At 39.2% G+C, this 17,106-nt stretch overlaps 1 protein-coding gene and 1 pseudogene across 1 annotated transcript in view; one reads left to right on the top strand and one right to left on the bottom strand.

Annotated features, from left to right (window-relative positions):
• Positions 1-17,106, bottom strand: part of Stt3b (STT3 oligosaccharyltransferase complex catalytic subunit B) — a 74,679-nt gene that overhangs the window by 35,584 nt on the left and 21,989 nt on the right. The window contains exons 2-3 of the mRNA XM_085688997.2: positions 5,082-5,190; positions 1,402-1,689 (exon numbers count right to left, since the gene is read on the bottom strand). Of these exons, the coding sequence (XP_085545123.1) occupies positions 1,402-1,689; positions 5,082-5,190 (397 nt within the window). The remainder of the gene's footprint in view (positions 1-1,401; positions 1,690-5,081; positions 5,191-17,106) is intronic.
• On the top strand, positions 9,221-9,832 carry LOC125393023 (large ribosomal subunit protein uL6 pseudogene; annotated as a pseudogene).

The following is a 17,106-nucleotide window of genomic DNA, read 5'->3' as shown; positions in this document are numbered from 1 at the left end:
ACCAAGGCTTTGTTTTAAAAAAATACACACACACACACACACACACACACACACACACACACACACCAACAAAAGGGGCTAGAAAATTAAAGAGAGAATCAATGTTAGTTTTCTTAATGCCCAACTGTAAATAATTATTTCTAAGTGAGTTATTCCTAAGTGAGCTTTGTTCCTTCACATTTATCTGTTGTACAAATCTCCCACAATAGGGTATTGTTTTCTTACAGTAAATAGGAGATAAAACAACAAAATGCAGATGACTAAAACAGCTACCAACCTATCTATCCACACTTTCAAATTCAAATCAATGCCATTATTTACTTCAGATAATTTTATTTTAAAAAAAGAATTTAACCAACATAGATGGACTCTCCTTTAATGTTGTTTCCTCAATGTCAACCAATCATTCTCAGAAAAAAATATTTTAGGAAGTTGAGGCACTGATTCCTCATTGTTATACTTTGGCTACAAACAGCATAAAGAATATCTAATTTGTATTCTTTAAATTTCACATTCATGATTTATCATATCACGACCAGTCTACTGTAACTCATCTCCCCACTGGCATTATATTAATAAGATCTATCTACACTCACATACATTATTTTTAGTATTAGAACTTACATAATTAAAAGGCTTTAAATAGAGATTGAAACATTTTAAGTCTGGGGGTAGTGCCCCCTCCACGGCATGCAGCAAATGAAGGGCTTTTACAGGCAATTCTGATGATGACAGCAGTAGGACACTAACAGTGCTGCTGTCTTCAGACTGACTCACACGAGTGCTTTTCTCTCTTTTAAACTCAACATCAAGAGGCTGCCTCTATAGATAACACTGCAGTGTTCTTCCTAGAATTCCAGGTCAAAACAAAAATACCTAACAAGTCAGGGAAGTTTTTTCCTCAAGACAGGCTTTCTTTGGCTTTGAACTCACAGAGATCTGCCTGCCTCTTCCTTCCAGGTTCTGGGATTAAAGGTGTGCGCCACCACTGCCCGGCTCACCAGGTAGCTTTTACGGGAATTTAAAATAACTATTAAAGAGAAAGTGATGCTGTCATTCATCTAGCTACCTAAAAATATAGTTAAGTGAATAAAGAAGTACTCACACATAAAAAGTGTGTACTGCTGACAGACTGCTTCTATTTATTTTTGAAGTTACAACTTATAAAGCAGATACAATAAGATTATTATGGAAATTAAAATCTATGGACATATTAATGCAGTGATATATTCAGAAAAATGTTGGTATGCTTTTAAATGTTATCTATCGTTAAATTTATTTATTATGAATAGCAATAACATATTTGTACAACTCTATTGGTAAAAGACGTAAGTCCAACCTAAAGACTTTGGGCAGAAGGTCACCAGCATTAATGATAGCCAAATATTAAGTGGTACTTACCCATAAGTAGTAAGTGAACTGAAGCGCAAAAATTGCAATGCCTTCATTATCAAAGGATCCTGCCACTGATCGAGATATGTACCCTGGTACAATTGCAATAAAACAAGCAGCTAAAAGTCCTGCTCCTTGGTTCCAAAGTTCTCTAGTTAGCAGGAACGTAGATATAGATGTAAGGCCGCTAAAAGTTGGTGCAAGGAATACACACACATCTCTTATGTGAACTGTTATGTTCAATGTATTTAAAATCCAATGAATAAGGCCAGCTGTTATCATCAACCCTGGGTAAACCTAGAGGGGAAAGAAAGGAATTTAGTTACATATAAAACATGGTGCCCAAAAAGAATAGTCCACATTCTTTTTTAATTAGTATACACCATTTGTAGTTAAGATGAAGAGAAAGCTTTCCCTTTCACGGGATACACAATAAAATCTTTTTGGAACAGATACAGAATATATACTGAAATAAAAGAGCAGAGAATATAAAACAAGAGTGATTAAAATAGAAAATATGTAATGATGTTTATTCCATTAACTATCTTCCTCACTTCCAAGGATTGTCTTAGTCATGTATTTTTCAGGCCTGGGATTTTAACACACTTTAGCCGTGTTCTTATCGTGTATAAATAAAAAGGAGAAATGATAATTATAAGTAAGTTAAATCCAAGATTCAGAAAGTAAACACCACTCAGGAAGAAGGATCAGTTATTCGGGAACCAAAAGAATACTAAAAGGCTTTATGTTCTATGTTCAAAGTCTTAATAATGGGAGGGAAGATTAATGTACTGACACCCACCTTTACACCAAAAGAAGGGCAGTGACCACAAGATGATTCGGAATTGGAGGATATTCATTTCGAATCATCCCTCAGTAACTAATATGTGTTTTTATTTGCATTCACACCCTAATCCTCCCTCAATGGCTCTCTTTCTCCCCAAGACTGAAACCACAAAGGCTCTGCCACACATTCATTCCCTGGCTGTCCTATTTAAATGTGCAGGTCTCAACAGACTCCGACCCTAGTCTTTAACTCACCCGCTTGCTTTTTCTCCCTAGCATCTATTATCGCTGAGCACACTATTTATAAACCTTATTTTCAACTGTTCAACCTCACAAGAATGTAAGCTCCAGAAGAGTAAGAGTTTATTTGTCAGTATGAAGAACAATACAGGCACAGAGTGTATATTCAATGTCTAGTGAATGCACAGAGTAACAGGATTGAGGAGAAAAACAGTATAGTGAGTTATTACAATTCTCAAAAAATTCTGATCCGTTTCTTACTCAGTACTAGATCCTACTGTATGATTTTGTCAGCAATACACAAAGAAAGCAGACATGAATCTGAAATTTTTTCTCCATATAAATCAACATATCCATATAATACGGCAGATGGACCTAATATAAGAAAAGTCAAAATACAAAGCAGTATTGAATGAAAGGTCTAAAACCAAAAACTCCTAACAGCAAAGATATATTCAAACTTGGGGCTGGAGAGATGGCTCAATTAATGGTTAAGAGCACTTGCTGCTCTTGCAGTGAGGACCCAGGTTCGGTTCCCAAAATCTACATGATAGTCCACAACTGTCCATAACCTTCAGCTCCTGGGGTTCTGATCCATTTTCTGACCTCTGCAGGTCCCAGGCACAAATATGGTAAACATGCACAAATGCATGTACACATAAATTTAAGATCATGTGCGTGTATATATGTAATATATATATATATATATATATATATATATATATATATATATATATTCAAACTTTTAGGAAAAAAGCATACTCTCCAGATGTAAAAAACAAAGGGGTTCAAATTTAAGTAGATATTCATGTCACTAGAGCCCATAAGAGAAAGCAAAAAAGCTCAAGAAACCAGGTGGAATGTGCACCTTAGTGTTAGAGGTCGAGCAGTTTTAACTTGACACAAGGGCCAGAGAAAAAGCCTAATTTCCAGCAAAGTCAGATGCTGTTAATGAAACTAAACTGGATAAATTCTTCTCGTTCATCAGGGAAGTCAGGAAGGAACTCTGCCTTCCTTACCAGGTAGGAACAAAGTCCTACAGAGATAAGATTGTTCCAAAAGTGCTATAATATTAAGATGTAAGAAGCTTCAAAATGCGGCTGCACAATTGGCTCAGATGGTAATCCCTGTAAGGCACGAGGACCTGGCTCCATCCCTAAGCCCCACATTAAAAGCCTGCAGTGTTGGCACATTCTTACAGCCCCAGTGCTGGGAGATGGAGAATGGAATAGTGGGCAGAAGAAGGTAGATTCCTAAAGTTTGTTAATCAGTCAACCTAACCCAATTATGTAGCTCCAGGCCAGTGAACAACTGCTCAAACAAATAACAACAGATCCAACGTGGACACCACCCAAGGAACATCTGTGGCTGACCTCTGACATCCACATGTACACACACCCCCCTTTTTAAACACAGAAGAAACATGATCTGAACTAGAATGTATTTTAGGTTATAATCAAGTCCAAAAAGGGTTGGAGGTTACATAATATTTGCTAACTACAATCCATTTGAAAAATTTTAAAGAGTACTACAAAATCCTCTTTTAAAAGTTATGAATGAACTTCTATGAAAGCATGGTGGTTCACATCCATAATCCCATCATTTGGGAGGCTGAGGCAGAAAGATTACTGTTAAATGCAAGGCTAGCATGGGCTACAGAGTGAGCATAAAGGAAAATAAAATCCCGCCAGTAGAAGGAGATTCTAATAGAAATTAAAGTGGAAGGATGATGAAAACATTAGGTCAAAACCCAGGAAGTTCTGCTAGCTGCATGATGGTAACTTTGACTGTGACAGCTGTAAACAGTCAACAGTGATAAAAGGCTAAAAAAAATCACTGGAGAAATTACAGGGAGTTGGGAAAGGAACACAAAAGTAAATAAATTCAAAGTACAAAAGAAAGGAAATGAATTTGAATTAATGATGTGAGAGCAAAAGTTTATCTGGGGTGACAGTGATACTGGTGAGCCTCTGGCAAAGTCAATCAAGAAGAAATGACCAAGCACAGAGACTTCCTCAAGAGCTGCCACATCTTCCCCTTCTCTTTAAGTTCTCCTTTCACACTGAATCCTAAGAACCTTATGTCATCATTCTGGATCCAGAGAACTCTACACCAACTATAGTCAAGGCACAATTACCTAGATTAGTTCAGAAGCTTGAGGCCTGAAAAGTTTAATTATTTTAATAATTCTAAATTTTTATTTCCTCCCCCTCCCCCCCCCAAAAAAGAAAAAGCAGCTTTACTTCAAACTCAGTTGCTCGAGAACAAAGCTAAAAACACAATCTGGACTTGAGGTACTTTGTGACAGCAGATTTTTGTTGTTTTGTTTTTGAGACAGGGTTTCTCTGTGCAGTCCTGACTGTCCTGGCACTCACTCTGCACACCATGCTGGCCTTGAACTCACAGAGATCCACCTGTCTTGAGTGCTGGGATTAACCACCACCTAGCCTGGGACAGCAAATTCTTAATCCATCCTGACACTTGTCAGAGGCCAATGTGAGATATTCCACAAATAAACTGTCAAGAATAGAGCAAAGAAACATAGGCTAATTAGCTACAGAGGCTGTATTTGTGAACTATATGCAGTTTTGGAAGACCCTTATCCCACCAACACTTAATGGCTTGCTCAACAGTTTACATCAAAGAATAGCTAATATACTTACAGTGCCACCTACTATTCTTCCTAGTGGATACCATGCTCTTTCATCAAACCAATTTAAAAATTCATAAAACCCATGAGATGCAAGGTGATGTGTTGATCTATAGTTAAACCTGGAGAAAAGAGAAAAGGAAATGTTATAAAACTTGTTAACACAATACCTTTCTTTATATTTGATATACAGATATATGTATATTAAATATATATAATAAATATATAATAATAATAAAAATTGCTGTGCTATATTATATATATTTCTCAAACTTTAATAACAAAAAAAATCTGAAAATTTCAAGCCAGTGCCTATACCTCTAATACAACTAATTATACCACCAGCACTCTCTTAAAACCACACAGGAACTAGAAATGCTCAAATTAACATATGACCATTTGTGGGGGTACAAGGTAGAGGGCTCAAATTTAACCAGGAAAACAAAAGGGACACACAGAATTCATTATCGTAAAAGTAGTTCATGACTCGAAAGGCTAAGAACCATTATCAAGATGGCATCAAACCGACGAGGAAGCATATGTCATGTAACATCCAAAAGCTTACACAGAAACAGTAAAATACTGGCTCAAGAACGAAGAGAGAAGACTATGCTAGCACAGTGAAAATGGGAATCTGGCAGTGTAGCTCTGTTTAGAGTGCTAGATGAGTGAGTACTTACAAAACCATCATACAAGCCAGGAAACAGAGTATGGTTTTAAAGCGAAATTATATTTAATTTCTGAAAAAGACAAATGAGAAGAAAGGAAACTACGGAAACCAAGGTCCAAAATGCAAGCAGAGGGTAGTTTCAAGGCTACTCCACATTTAGCACAAAGCAGTTATGGAGGGCAGGAAAGACCAGTGTCACTGGTCAGGGTGACACTGGAGGTGACAGCAGTATATTCAGTCAAGATTCCTTCCCCAAGAGGCAAGTAGGCAGCAAAGGCATCTGTCTATGTTAGGGTGACATGTGGACACAGGAAGCGAAATAGTGCTGGACTCATAGAAGTGCACTGGAAAGCCAACTGGTGTATACCCCCCAAATCAAACATTTGAGAGAATAAGCATCCTTGAAAGTAAGCAACAAATGCCAACAAGAGCTCTACAAGAGGGCCATGGATTCTCATTTCCAGAGGAAGCCTGACTGGTTACAGGTTCTAGCACCATGTGCCTGGCTCACAGTGACATGCTGTGTGGCTCTGCTTATGCACTGTATTGTAGCTTCTTCATAGTCTACATCATGAGGTGGCTATGAATAGCAACTACACGGCACCTGCGAAGCTGCTACTATTATGATTAACACACATAGTAAAAGCCCATTTCCAAGTTTTAAGAAAAACATGATAACCTAAATCATAGATAGGCTACTTTAACAGGCAAAAGTAAAGAGCAAATCACAAGGTTAAAAAGTATGAAAAATTGAGAAATCAAGAGACATTCAGAAGTGTTTACACTCATAAAGATCCCTAAGGGCTACAAGGATGGAGGGCAGAATAGGTTCCAAACATAGAACTCAAAATGCTACTAATGATAAAGTCTAATTCACTCATTCAGAGAAGCAAATGATACTCTATAGAGAAACAGCAAAATTGAACACATTCTTCAGTGTGACTACCTGATGCTATAAGGTAATAGAGTTAATATTAAATATTTCTCTGAGAAGGGGATTTTTAGGATCAGAAAAGTTAAAACTCTACTTGTGCAACACTGGAATCCCCACACCACAGAATTAACTTCAAAAACAAGCCCCAGACGCTTCAATTACTGGTGTGTACAAAAACCGCACAGCACTGCAGAGCTCCAGTTGCACTTTTAAGCAATAATTAGTCAGGAGCACCACCCTAGAAGAGTAGAGTGGCATCCCCAAATCTTGTGACAATACTGAATGGATAAGCCAGTACCATAGCAAGAATCAAGGCTTAAATTTTTCCTAAAAAACCTTACTCCAGCCAGGCAGTGGTGGCGCACGTCTTTGGTCCCAGCACTCGGGAGGCAGAGACAGGCATTTCTCTGTGAGTTCAAGGCCAGTCTGGTCTGTAAGAGCTAGTTCCAGGAAAGCCAGGGCTGTTAGACAGAGAAATCCTATCTCGAAAAATCAAAAGAAAAAAATAAAAAATAAACCCTTACTCCAACTAATGGTTAATAAACAACATGTTTTACAAACCAGGGACATGTTTCAGTACCAAGGCTCTCTTTGGGGTATTTTCCCTTAAGTCATGACCTCCCCTCCATGGGCAAATTTTATTAGAGCCATCGGCTCTGCAGCCACTTCTCTCTCTACAGTAGCATCTTCTACTTAAGATGGTTATGATAACTCACTCTAAAATTTCCCCCAAGAGACCGGAGTCATACCAAGGTTCTGAGCCCATGATGCAACGTTATCTCCCTGTTTGGACCTTCCCTCTCATTTCTAAACCAGAGTTGTCTGCCTTAAGTGATATTTCCCCCTCTAGATGCCAGAAGGGTACCCCAAACTCAATATTCAATCAAACCCATGACAGGACCCAAGTCAAACTACATCTGTTTTCAGAGTCTAGGTGTCACCCTTCCTGCTGTGGGACAATGGTCTGTATCCTGTCACTTATATTTTAAATAAATGCTGATTGGCCAGTAGACAGGCAGGCGGGGTGAAGAGAATTCTGGGAAGAGGGAAGTGCAGTCCACAGTTGTGACCCAGCCTCACAGGAAGCAAGATGTGACTGCCTCACCAAAAAAAGGTACCAAGCCACGTGACTAAACTCAGACAAGAATTATGGGCTAATATAAGTTATAAGAATTAGCTAATAAGAAGCCTGAGCTAAAGGGCCAATCAATTTATAACTAATAAAGACCTCTGTGTGATTTCTTTGGGACTTAAGGGATGCAGGACCGGGCTGGACAGAAAACCTCAGTCAACACCTTCCCTCATATCTTAGATCTCAAAATGTCAGCCTTCTAATTGTCTATTACGACACAAATGTAACCACACTACACCTCTCTTCATCAGACCCCTCACAGGCTTTATATTTCCAATCTACTTCTCATCAAAGTGGTAGAAGCTCACACATGACTGTTCAGTCTTACACCAAGCTAGCTCCCTACTTTCCATGCTGATCTTCAGTCCTGCAGACTCGCCTCCCTTCCCAATGCCACAGTCCTTAGACTATTAAGCCCATGATCACCTGGGGGCACTGTTGTTATCCCATTAGCCTGATTAACTCACTCTATGAACCTCGGCACATTTCTAAGGACACAGTGTACTTTCTTTGCCATGTTTGCAGTCATCACCTGCTGAAAAGAGTGTCCCGGGCTACAGTTCTGCATGGAGATGAGTGTAAAGGCTTTCTGTCACACAGTCACAATACCACAACATAAGTCTCTCCAAAATGACAACATTTTAGTTGTAATACTTGAGATCCATGCCTGAAGGAAAGCAAGGCATTAAGAGTCTATTGAACCTTAGTCAAGGGCTAAAAACCTGAACAGAAATGGAAGCACAAGTGCTGGATCTTTGTTTAGTCTCAACATTCAATACCGGCAGGAGGCAACTCTCTGAGAGTGTATCTCATGTGTTCAAGTTCATTACATCTGTCTATATTTGAATAAGTCTTGAGCACTATTCTTGTCAGTTTTATAAGTTAACTCTCATTTTGTAGCTTCTCTTTCCACTCTTCCAGTGGTATTTTAAATTACATGGATTTGACAGAAGGAGGCATAGGCTTGCCAAGGTCAGAGGACAACTTGCAAACATCTTTTCTTTCCTTCTACCATGTGTGGCCCAAGTTATCTCAGCAAGCAAGTGCTCTTACCCTCTGAGCAATCTTCTTAGCAAGCCAACACTGTTTAAGTATTTAGTTTCTCTTTATGTGTATGTGAGTTTATGTGCACTACGTACATGCAGGTGCCTGTGGAAGCCAGAGGGTGTCAGATTACCAGAAGCTGGAGTTGTGAGTCACCTATGTGGCACTGAGAATTAACCCAAATCTCTGCAAAAGAGCAGTACCCACTCTCAACTGTTGGGCTACCTCTCCAGTCTCCTCCCCATGGTGCTTTTTAAAAGAATTCTTGACATAAACCTAAATTTACACCCCATGACAGAACTACAGCTTTTGTTTTTGCAATGAAAAAACAAAAAGTACAAGAGCAAGATAAAGAAAAAAGTAGGGGAAAGACGTTCTCTCTTTGCCCCATCTACTGTGAGAATGAAGACCATTCTCAGCAATCAGACGGTCAACATTTCAGAAAATGTGGACATCACTCTGAAGGGGCGCACAGTCATTGTGAAGGGCCCCAGAGGAACCCTCCGGAGGGGTTTCAATCACATCAATGTAGAGCTGGCCTTCTTGGGAAGAAGAAGAAGAGGCTCCGGATTGACAAATGGTGGGGCAACAGGAAGGAACTGGCCACCGTCAGAACCATCTGCAGCCATGTTCAAAACATGATCAAGGAAGGGTGTTACACTGGGCTTCCGCTACAAGGTGAGGTCCATGTATGCTCACTTTCCCATCGACGTTGTTATTCAGGAGAATGGGTCTTTGGTTGAAATTCGAAACTTCTTGGGTGAAAAATATATCTGCAGGGTTCGGATGAGGACAGGCGTTGCTTGTTCTGTCTCTCAAGCCCAGAAGGATGAATTAATCCTTGAAGGGAATGATACTGAGTTTGTTTCAAACTCGGTGGCTCTGATACAGCAAGCCACGACAGTTAAAAGCAAGGATATCAGAAAGTTTTTGGATGGTATCTATGTTTCTGAAAAGTGAACAGTGCAACAGGCTGACGAGTAAGACCTAAGTTACCAGCTCCAGAAACAATATCCTGAATTTTAATACGATTTGGGGTGTCTTTTGGGACAATAAAAGACTTGTACTGATTTTGGGGAGGGGGAGAAGAAAGTAGGTAGAAAAATAATGCTCTGCTCTAGTGTGATCATAAAGATAATGCTCATTTTCTTCTTCATGATACTTCATGATGAACAGTTTAAGTTTACCCATTAGATCCTCAATAAATCTGGAACTGATAATCACTACAGTTTTGAATTAAATCCTGGAATACGAGGAAACATTTTTACTAGTAGTTTTTAGTTTGTCTCTTTGAATTTCTAAATTGTTTTTTATTTTAGGTTTGGTACAGGGTCTTACTATGTACCTCTGAAGGGCCTGACACTCCCTATGCAGCAAATTCCTCCTGCCTCAGATTCTTTATATTAATTTTAGAACAAGTTGTCAGCTCCACCTAACACAACTGGCAAATTCCACTTAATCTCAAATCAATTTTGGGAAGAATTAACATCTTTATAACCAGAATATATTCAATTCAAGAATATGGTTGACCTCAACCGAAGAACAGATAAGGAAAATGTGGCACATTTACACAAGAGTACTACACAGCAGAAAAAAATAACATCTTGAAATTTGCAGGCAAATGGATGCAGTTAGAAAACATCACATTGAGCAAGGTAACCCAGACCCAGAAAGACAATCATCATATGTACTCACTCATAGGTAGTTTTTAGACATAAAGCAAAGAAAACCAGCCCACAAATCACAATCCCAGAGAACCTAGACAACAATGAGGACCCTAAGAGAGACGTACATGGATCTAATCTACATGGGAAGTAGAAAAAGACAAGATCTCCTGAGTAAACTGGGAGCATAGGGACCTTGGGAGAGGGTAGAAGGGAGGGGAGCAGACAAAAATGTAGAGCTAAATAAAACCAATAAAAAAAAAAAATCCATCCAGAAAAAAAAAATGGCTGATACCCATTTATCTAAGTCTTCTTGAATATTGCTTCACAAACTTTACCGTATCATAAGTTTTGAATACCTTTGCTTAGATTTAATCTCATTTCTAATCTTTTATCTAAAAAAGACTTTGTAACTAAAATTCCTGCATATGCTTACTAATACTTATAACATCACTAGATTCTACTACATTTTAAGCATAAAAAATAATGACTATCCTGGTATTAAAAATGAAGAGGTATCTCAAAGATTCTGACAGTTTTAAGAACACTGTCTAAAAGAGGTCATAAACTCCCGTCTCATTCTATACTTTCAGTATCCTTCCCTGTTAACTGCCAATCTTTTCAATCATAAATTTTTTGCAAGTAAATAGCAGCTTTAGTCAAAGTTAAATACTTAAGAAAAACATATACCATTAAGTTCTAAAATGAAATACACTACTGGGTGTCTAATTTAAGGAGCAGATTTTTTTCAATAAATCTTCATGAACTCAAGAGAAACAATTTCAAACTTAAATGCATATGTGTTTGGATTTACACAGATCCCAGCAAACAGTAATAAGTTTATTTTTGCACAAGTTTTTCTTGCTGTTAAATTATTCATCATTATGAAACCAAGTTTCTTTGGGGGTCTAAGAAAATTCTGGCTCCTGGTCAAAGGACTCCATACTAATGTCTACTTCCCTTATAGTTACATTAAACAGGAAGCGCTATAATCTAAATTTATAACTTACTACAAATCTGTTGCAGATTGGGTTGTTACTGCTAAGTATAGTCTGGTTATTTTCTTTCATGCAAATCCTCAGTTGCAGCACTACAAATTCAATCCAAAGCAAACATAAGAGGCATTTAGATTAACTGTAAGGCTATTCTTTCCCTAGTATAAGAAATTAAAATGGGATGTATTTATCAACTTCTTTTTTAGCACTATTTAGCATGGTCTTTCTCAGCGTTCACCTGCTACAAACATTGTATTTTCCCTTCAAGTAGTCACTCAGCTGAGATTCCTAATTGTTCTCAAAGTCTAACTACTAATGATTCTGTCTCTCTATATCTCAGCCCATTTTTATTTGTGCTTTCAAAACATCACCTTGAACTAAAGATTCACCTCGTCCTGTAATTTTTTCGGGGGGTGGGGGTGACTTTTGTATCCTGGAAGGACTTCACTACTCTTGGCACTTCATTCATGAGAGCCAAGTAATGTTTGCAGTTTACTCCTCTAGGAACCCCTAGCATTTATCAACAGTGACTTAAGTTTTTGTTCCTTACCCTAAAATTAATCTGCTTGGGAAGGAATTCAGAGTCTCAAGAATGCCAGGCAAATGGTCTACCACTGAGCTATGATCCACCCATTGTTTTAACATTATATGGTATATGTAAAGTATGAGCCAGAAAAGCTGGGAAATTAACTTTCACCTAATTTAGAGCTAACACAGTTAAGTCAGAGAAGGTTTTAGTCCCCAAGCCTGCTACAAATAGTACTGAAAGGAAAACAAGTTTCCCAAGGGCCAGTTCTGTCCTTTGTTCTAAAACACATTCTCCTGCAAAGAGCATGCAAATGTATGTGTGCAATCAATTAACTATTGTGTGCTCCTTGAGGAGAGATGTGAGAAGTACTATTTTTTCATAACACTCTTACTAAAGTGACTGTCAAGGGCCTGTAAATGTTCTACTCTATTCGCCCTTTGGGGATAGAGACAACCTCTCACCATGGACCTCTGGATAGTTTGAACCATAGTATGCAGATCAGGCCGGCCTGGAACTCAGAGACCTGCCTTTGCTTCCTGAGTACTGGGATTAAAGGTGTGTGCTACCACACTTGGTTCTATTTACTTCTACCACATTCTCAGATACAAGATCAGCACATTTTTAGAGGTACATGGTAGATACTTCAGCACTTTAGAAACCGGTCTTTATAAAAACACATTAAGAAAAATAATTTTAAAATAAAATGACACTCTAGGAAGCAATCAAAAAACAACTAGGGGGAGGATCTCAACTACTCAGCAGTGAGAGAGCACACCAATTCAAAGGAGATGGGAAATAAACACTGTCTCATATTATAAATGTTGAGTTCACAAATCTTTTACAGCAAGACAAGAGCACACGTTTAATTCAGCCTTTGCAAATCAAACCTAAGGACACAGCAGAAACAATTAGGACCATAGAAGAAAAATAACTGAACAAGGGAAGGCAGCTGGAACCAATGCTGGTGATGAAAAAACACAGAGAAAGGGCCAGGTGTGATGGCTCATGGGTGTAATCCCAGTACTGGGGAGATGAGGAAGGAGGAGTCTCAGACCAGCCTGGGCTGGCTACACAAGGAGACCCAGTCTCAAAGAAACTCTCAAAACAAAAGGACAGTATTATAAAAGGAAATGGAGTGGGTGGAAGGCTACACTAAGTACTGCAGTGTGTCAACAGTGCCTTCACCACCAGGTCCCTTGAATCACCCTCTCTCAGGTTCTAATTTATCTTGAGAAATTAGATTAACTATAGTTTATATTTTTTTAAAAAAAGAAATCAGGAAACAGAGGCTCCTACAGAGACAAGACTCCCAGGAAGTCTTGTCGAGAAGACATTAGAATAGCATATGCCTCTATAGAAGACTACCCCATGCTTCACTCCTACAAAGTAATAGTCATTTATTTTTAAAATTCCTCAAGTAACTGGTATGTACAAAGCTTCTGTGAGGTACTAAGGTGCTTTTCTGGAGTCTAAGTACAATAAACCCAAAGCAGATCATCACACATGTGCCAAGTACCAAAAGTTAGAAGGAAGAGACTGCTTTAAGCAAGGATAAAGTCCTATCTCACACCATCAGTAAGACATAGGTAAAAGAAACTAGTCCAGAAATGTGGGTGTCTGTCTTAGTTTGCTTTCTATTGCTGTGATAAAACATTTGGACCAAAAGCTGCTGGGGAAAGAAAGGGTTTTATTGTGATATTTTGTTTGTAATCTAACAAAGTTTGCCTGAAGATCAGACTGCAGAATTAAGCCACTAGTTAGCCACAGAGGCCAGTCAGTGTTGGCACACACCTTTAATCCCAGCACTAGGGAGAAAGAGGCAGACAGATCTCTGTGAGTTAAAGGCCACCCTAGGCTACACAAGATTGAATCTGTCTTTTAAAAAAAAACAGCTCAAAGGTGATCCCAGAAATTGGGAACACACACCTTTAATCCCAGCACTAGGGAGGTGAAGACAGAAGTGATATAGCTGGGTGGAGAGAGGAAGATAAGGTGGGAGGAGACAGGAGCTCAGTCTGAGGTTTCGGAGAGACAGGATGCAGTCTGAGGACAGTCTGAGCATTTAGGGTGAGGACTTGTAGAGGACAGGATACCTTTTTGTGGCCTAAGGATTTCAAAGAGGTGAGAACTGACTGGCTGCTCTGCTTCTCTGATCTTTCAGCATTTACTGACTTGGGGTTTTTATTATTAAGACCAATTAAAATTCAAGCTACAGAATTTATGTCCGATTATATGTCCCAATCAAGTTCATCATGAAGGGAAGTCAGGGTAGGAACCTGGAGGCAGGATCTGAAGAAGAGGTCACTAAGGAACACTACTTACTGACTTGATCCTCATGGCTTGCTCAGTTGTTTTTTTTTTTTTTTTTAATACAATTCAGAACCATCTTCTCAGGGTAGGACCACCCACAATGGACTGGTCCCTCTCCTATCAATCATTATCTAGGGAATACTTCACAGACTTGCTCACAGGCTAATCTGATAGAGGCACTTTCACAGTTAGCTCCCTTTCCCCAGGTGTTTGTGGTCACAATGCCTAAGAGGGAAAGTGGTTATGAGATGTGTCTGAAGACCTTTTACAGTTCTTCTAACTTATGTTAAATACTATATTTTTTCATTTATTCATCAGGCACACCTTTACAAACACAAATAACGCCTTTTTAATTAGATGCCTAGACTATGACACTAATGTCTATCACTTGACCAAAGTCATACAGCTATGCAGTGGCCAAGATGGCAGCTCTGACCCCAGCACCCACATTATTCAACCTGATGGCAGGATGACTGAGCAGCAGCAGCAAGGTAATCAGTGGATGTGGAGGTTCACTGCCATCACCGTCTGGGTACTGTTTACCTTGAAGTAGATTTCAAACAGATTGGGAATTCCAAAATACTCCTGTGTTACCACTGACAAAAGTAGTTGGTATCTTCAATTTAATCTGCATTTCTCTTTTTATGTATTGGGTTCCTGTATAAATTTCACTTACTGAAAAGGTTCAAAATTAAACAGTGCTTGAAATACAGTGGTTATGGAGGTAGCTGTAAAGTTGCCTTAATGTTTTAAGATGTTGTGCTGCAGAGGTAGTTCAGTGGTTACCAGCACTTGTTGCTCTAGCAGAGAATTGGGTTCAGTTTCTAGTACTTACATGACAGTTCACAACCACCGTAATTTTGGTTCCAGGGGATACAGTATGTTCTTCTGATCTCTGTGGCACCAGGCATGCATGTTGCACACACGCACACACACGCGCACACACACACACACACACACACACACACGAGGGGGGTAATACACATAAAATGAATCTTTAAAAGAAAGTTTTAAGGTGTAACTTAGAGCCTGGGACGGTAGCGCACACCTTTAATCACAGCACTCAGGAGGCAGAGATAGACAGATCTCTGTGAGTTGGAACCCTGAAGCATAAGCCTTTTAAGTTACTTTGAAAACAAAAAGTACAGGAATTCAGTAAATGGCTGTGCTGCTTCAGATTTAAACTCTTTAGTAGAGCTGCAACAACCCTTAAAGTCTTGACCAAGACTTGCTTGATGGGTGACAACCACCACCTCCTAAGGGCCTTGTGCAGTCAATAAATGTTTTCTTACAAGCAAGTGCTACACTCATAAAAAAGCAACAACAAACAAAACAACAACAACAACAAAAAACACAACAGAGCAGCGTGTTTCCATCTCTGACCTACTTGGGCCTTTATCGCACTACACAACTTAGTAAGTTCAACTTCTGTCAGTCTTGATGGACCTTTTGTCAGTGAGCTAATGCTAATCGGTCCCACTGTGCTATACACTTTCCTTGTCTTATAAAGGAATGTGTAGGCATGAGCACAACAGCAATACTCCCATTCTGCCAATAAGGCTCACTCTCTCCTCCCACTACAGACAAGTGTGCTACTCAGTACTGGGAACTACTTTGGGAGATCAAATTATAACAAAAGTGTCTGCTACCACCCCAGCACAGCAATGACATTAGTGCTGAGTGTAGCAGGACAGGACAGGAAAACATTCTCACACAGAAAGCTTGCTCACTGTGCTTACATCTCAACCGAATATAAAATGATTAACAGGAATTTCTATTTGATTAAAAAAAGTCATTTTGCCTTTGTCAGTGTTCTACTGCTGTGAAGAGACACCCCGAAAAACATTTAACTGGGGCTGTCTTAACAGTTTCAGAGCTTTAGTTCATTACTGTCATGGTGAGGCATGGCAGCATGCAGGCAGACACAGTGCTGAAGAAGCAGCTGAGACTTCTACATCTTGATCCACAGGAATCAGGAGGAGACACTGGGTACTGGGCATATATAAGACCTTAAAGCCCGCCCCCACAGTGACATACTTCCTCACAGCTCCTAACAGTGTCAAACATTCAAACATGTGAGTCTATGAGGGTCATTCGGACTCAAACCACTGCAACCTTCATAATACACAACATACACAATCAAAAACTTAGCAGAAATTAGAACACCAAGTCAAAGGAGGGCGGGAAAAAGGTAAGAGGTTTGGTAGGGGGTAAGAAAGGCAGCCAGCAGCCAGAACAAGAATGGAGGGAACAGAAGGCAGATAGGCAAGTTTGAAAGGTTAAAGCCTTTGTTTCTCCTGTGAGTTGCAGCAACATCTTCCATGATGCATAAACATACATTCTGATAACGATAAATTATGATTAACAATTCATTCTCAATCTTACGTCTTTGCCTTATCCTTTACTAAACTTAAAAACCACATTTGGCTTAAGTCAAGTTTCTCTGTCAATCTATAGCTTATTACCAATAAGAAATTTACCCATATACCCACATTTTGGAGGTGAGAAAAATAACACTCATATAAAGACTTGCTTTATCTTTCTCAAAAAATCATTTTCTCAGGAGAAAATTTAAACTAATTTTAACTCCTTTGGCTTTAACACTTAGATTACACAAACAGCATCTCGGACCATGAAGTCTGGCCCCACCCTAAGGGGCGACTCACCTTCTCCATTACATACTTCACTTCTCAGCTCTTCCCTGGCTAGTATTAGTCTAGTATCCTGGAAGAGAAAAACAACTTCCCACACAGCAGCAAA

Source organism: Myodes glareolus, chromosome 4, assembly GCF_982192425.1.
Source record: "Myodes glareolus chromosome 4, mMyoGla1.1, whole genome shotgun sequence".
Taxonomy (NCBI): domain Eukaryota; kingdom Metazoa; phylum Chordata; class Mammalia; order Rodentia; family Cricetidae; genus Myodes; species Myodes glareolus.
Note: the sequence above shows the minus strand (reverse complement) of the source record. Positions and strands in the feature narration are given on the sequence as shown.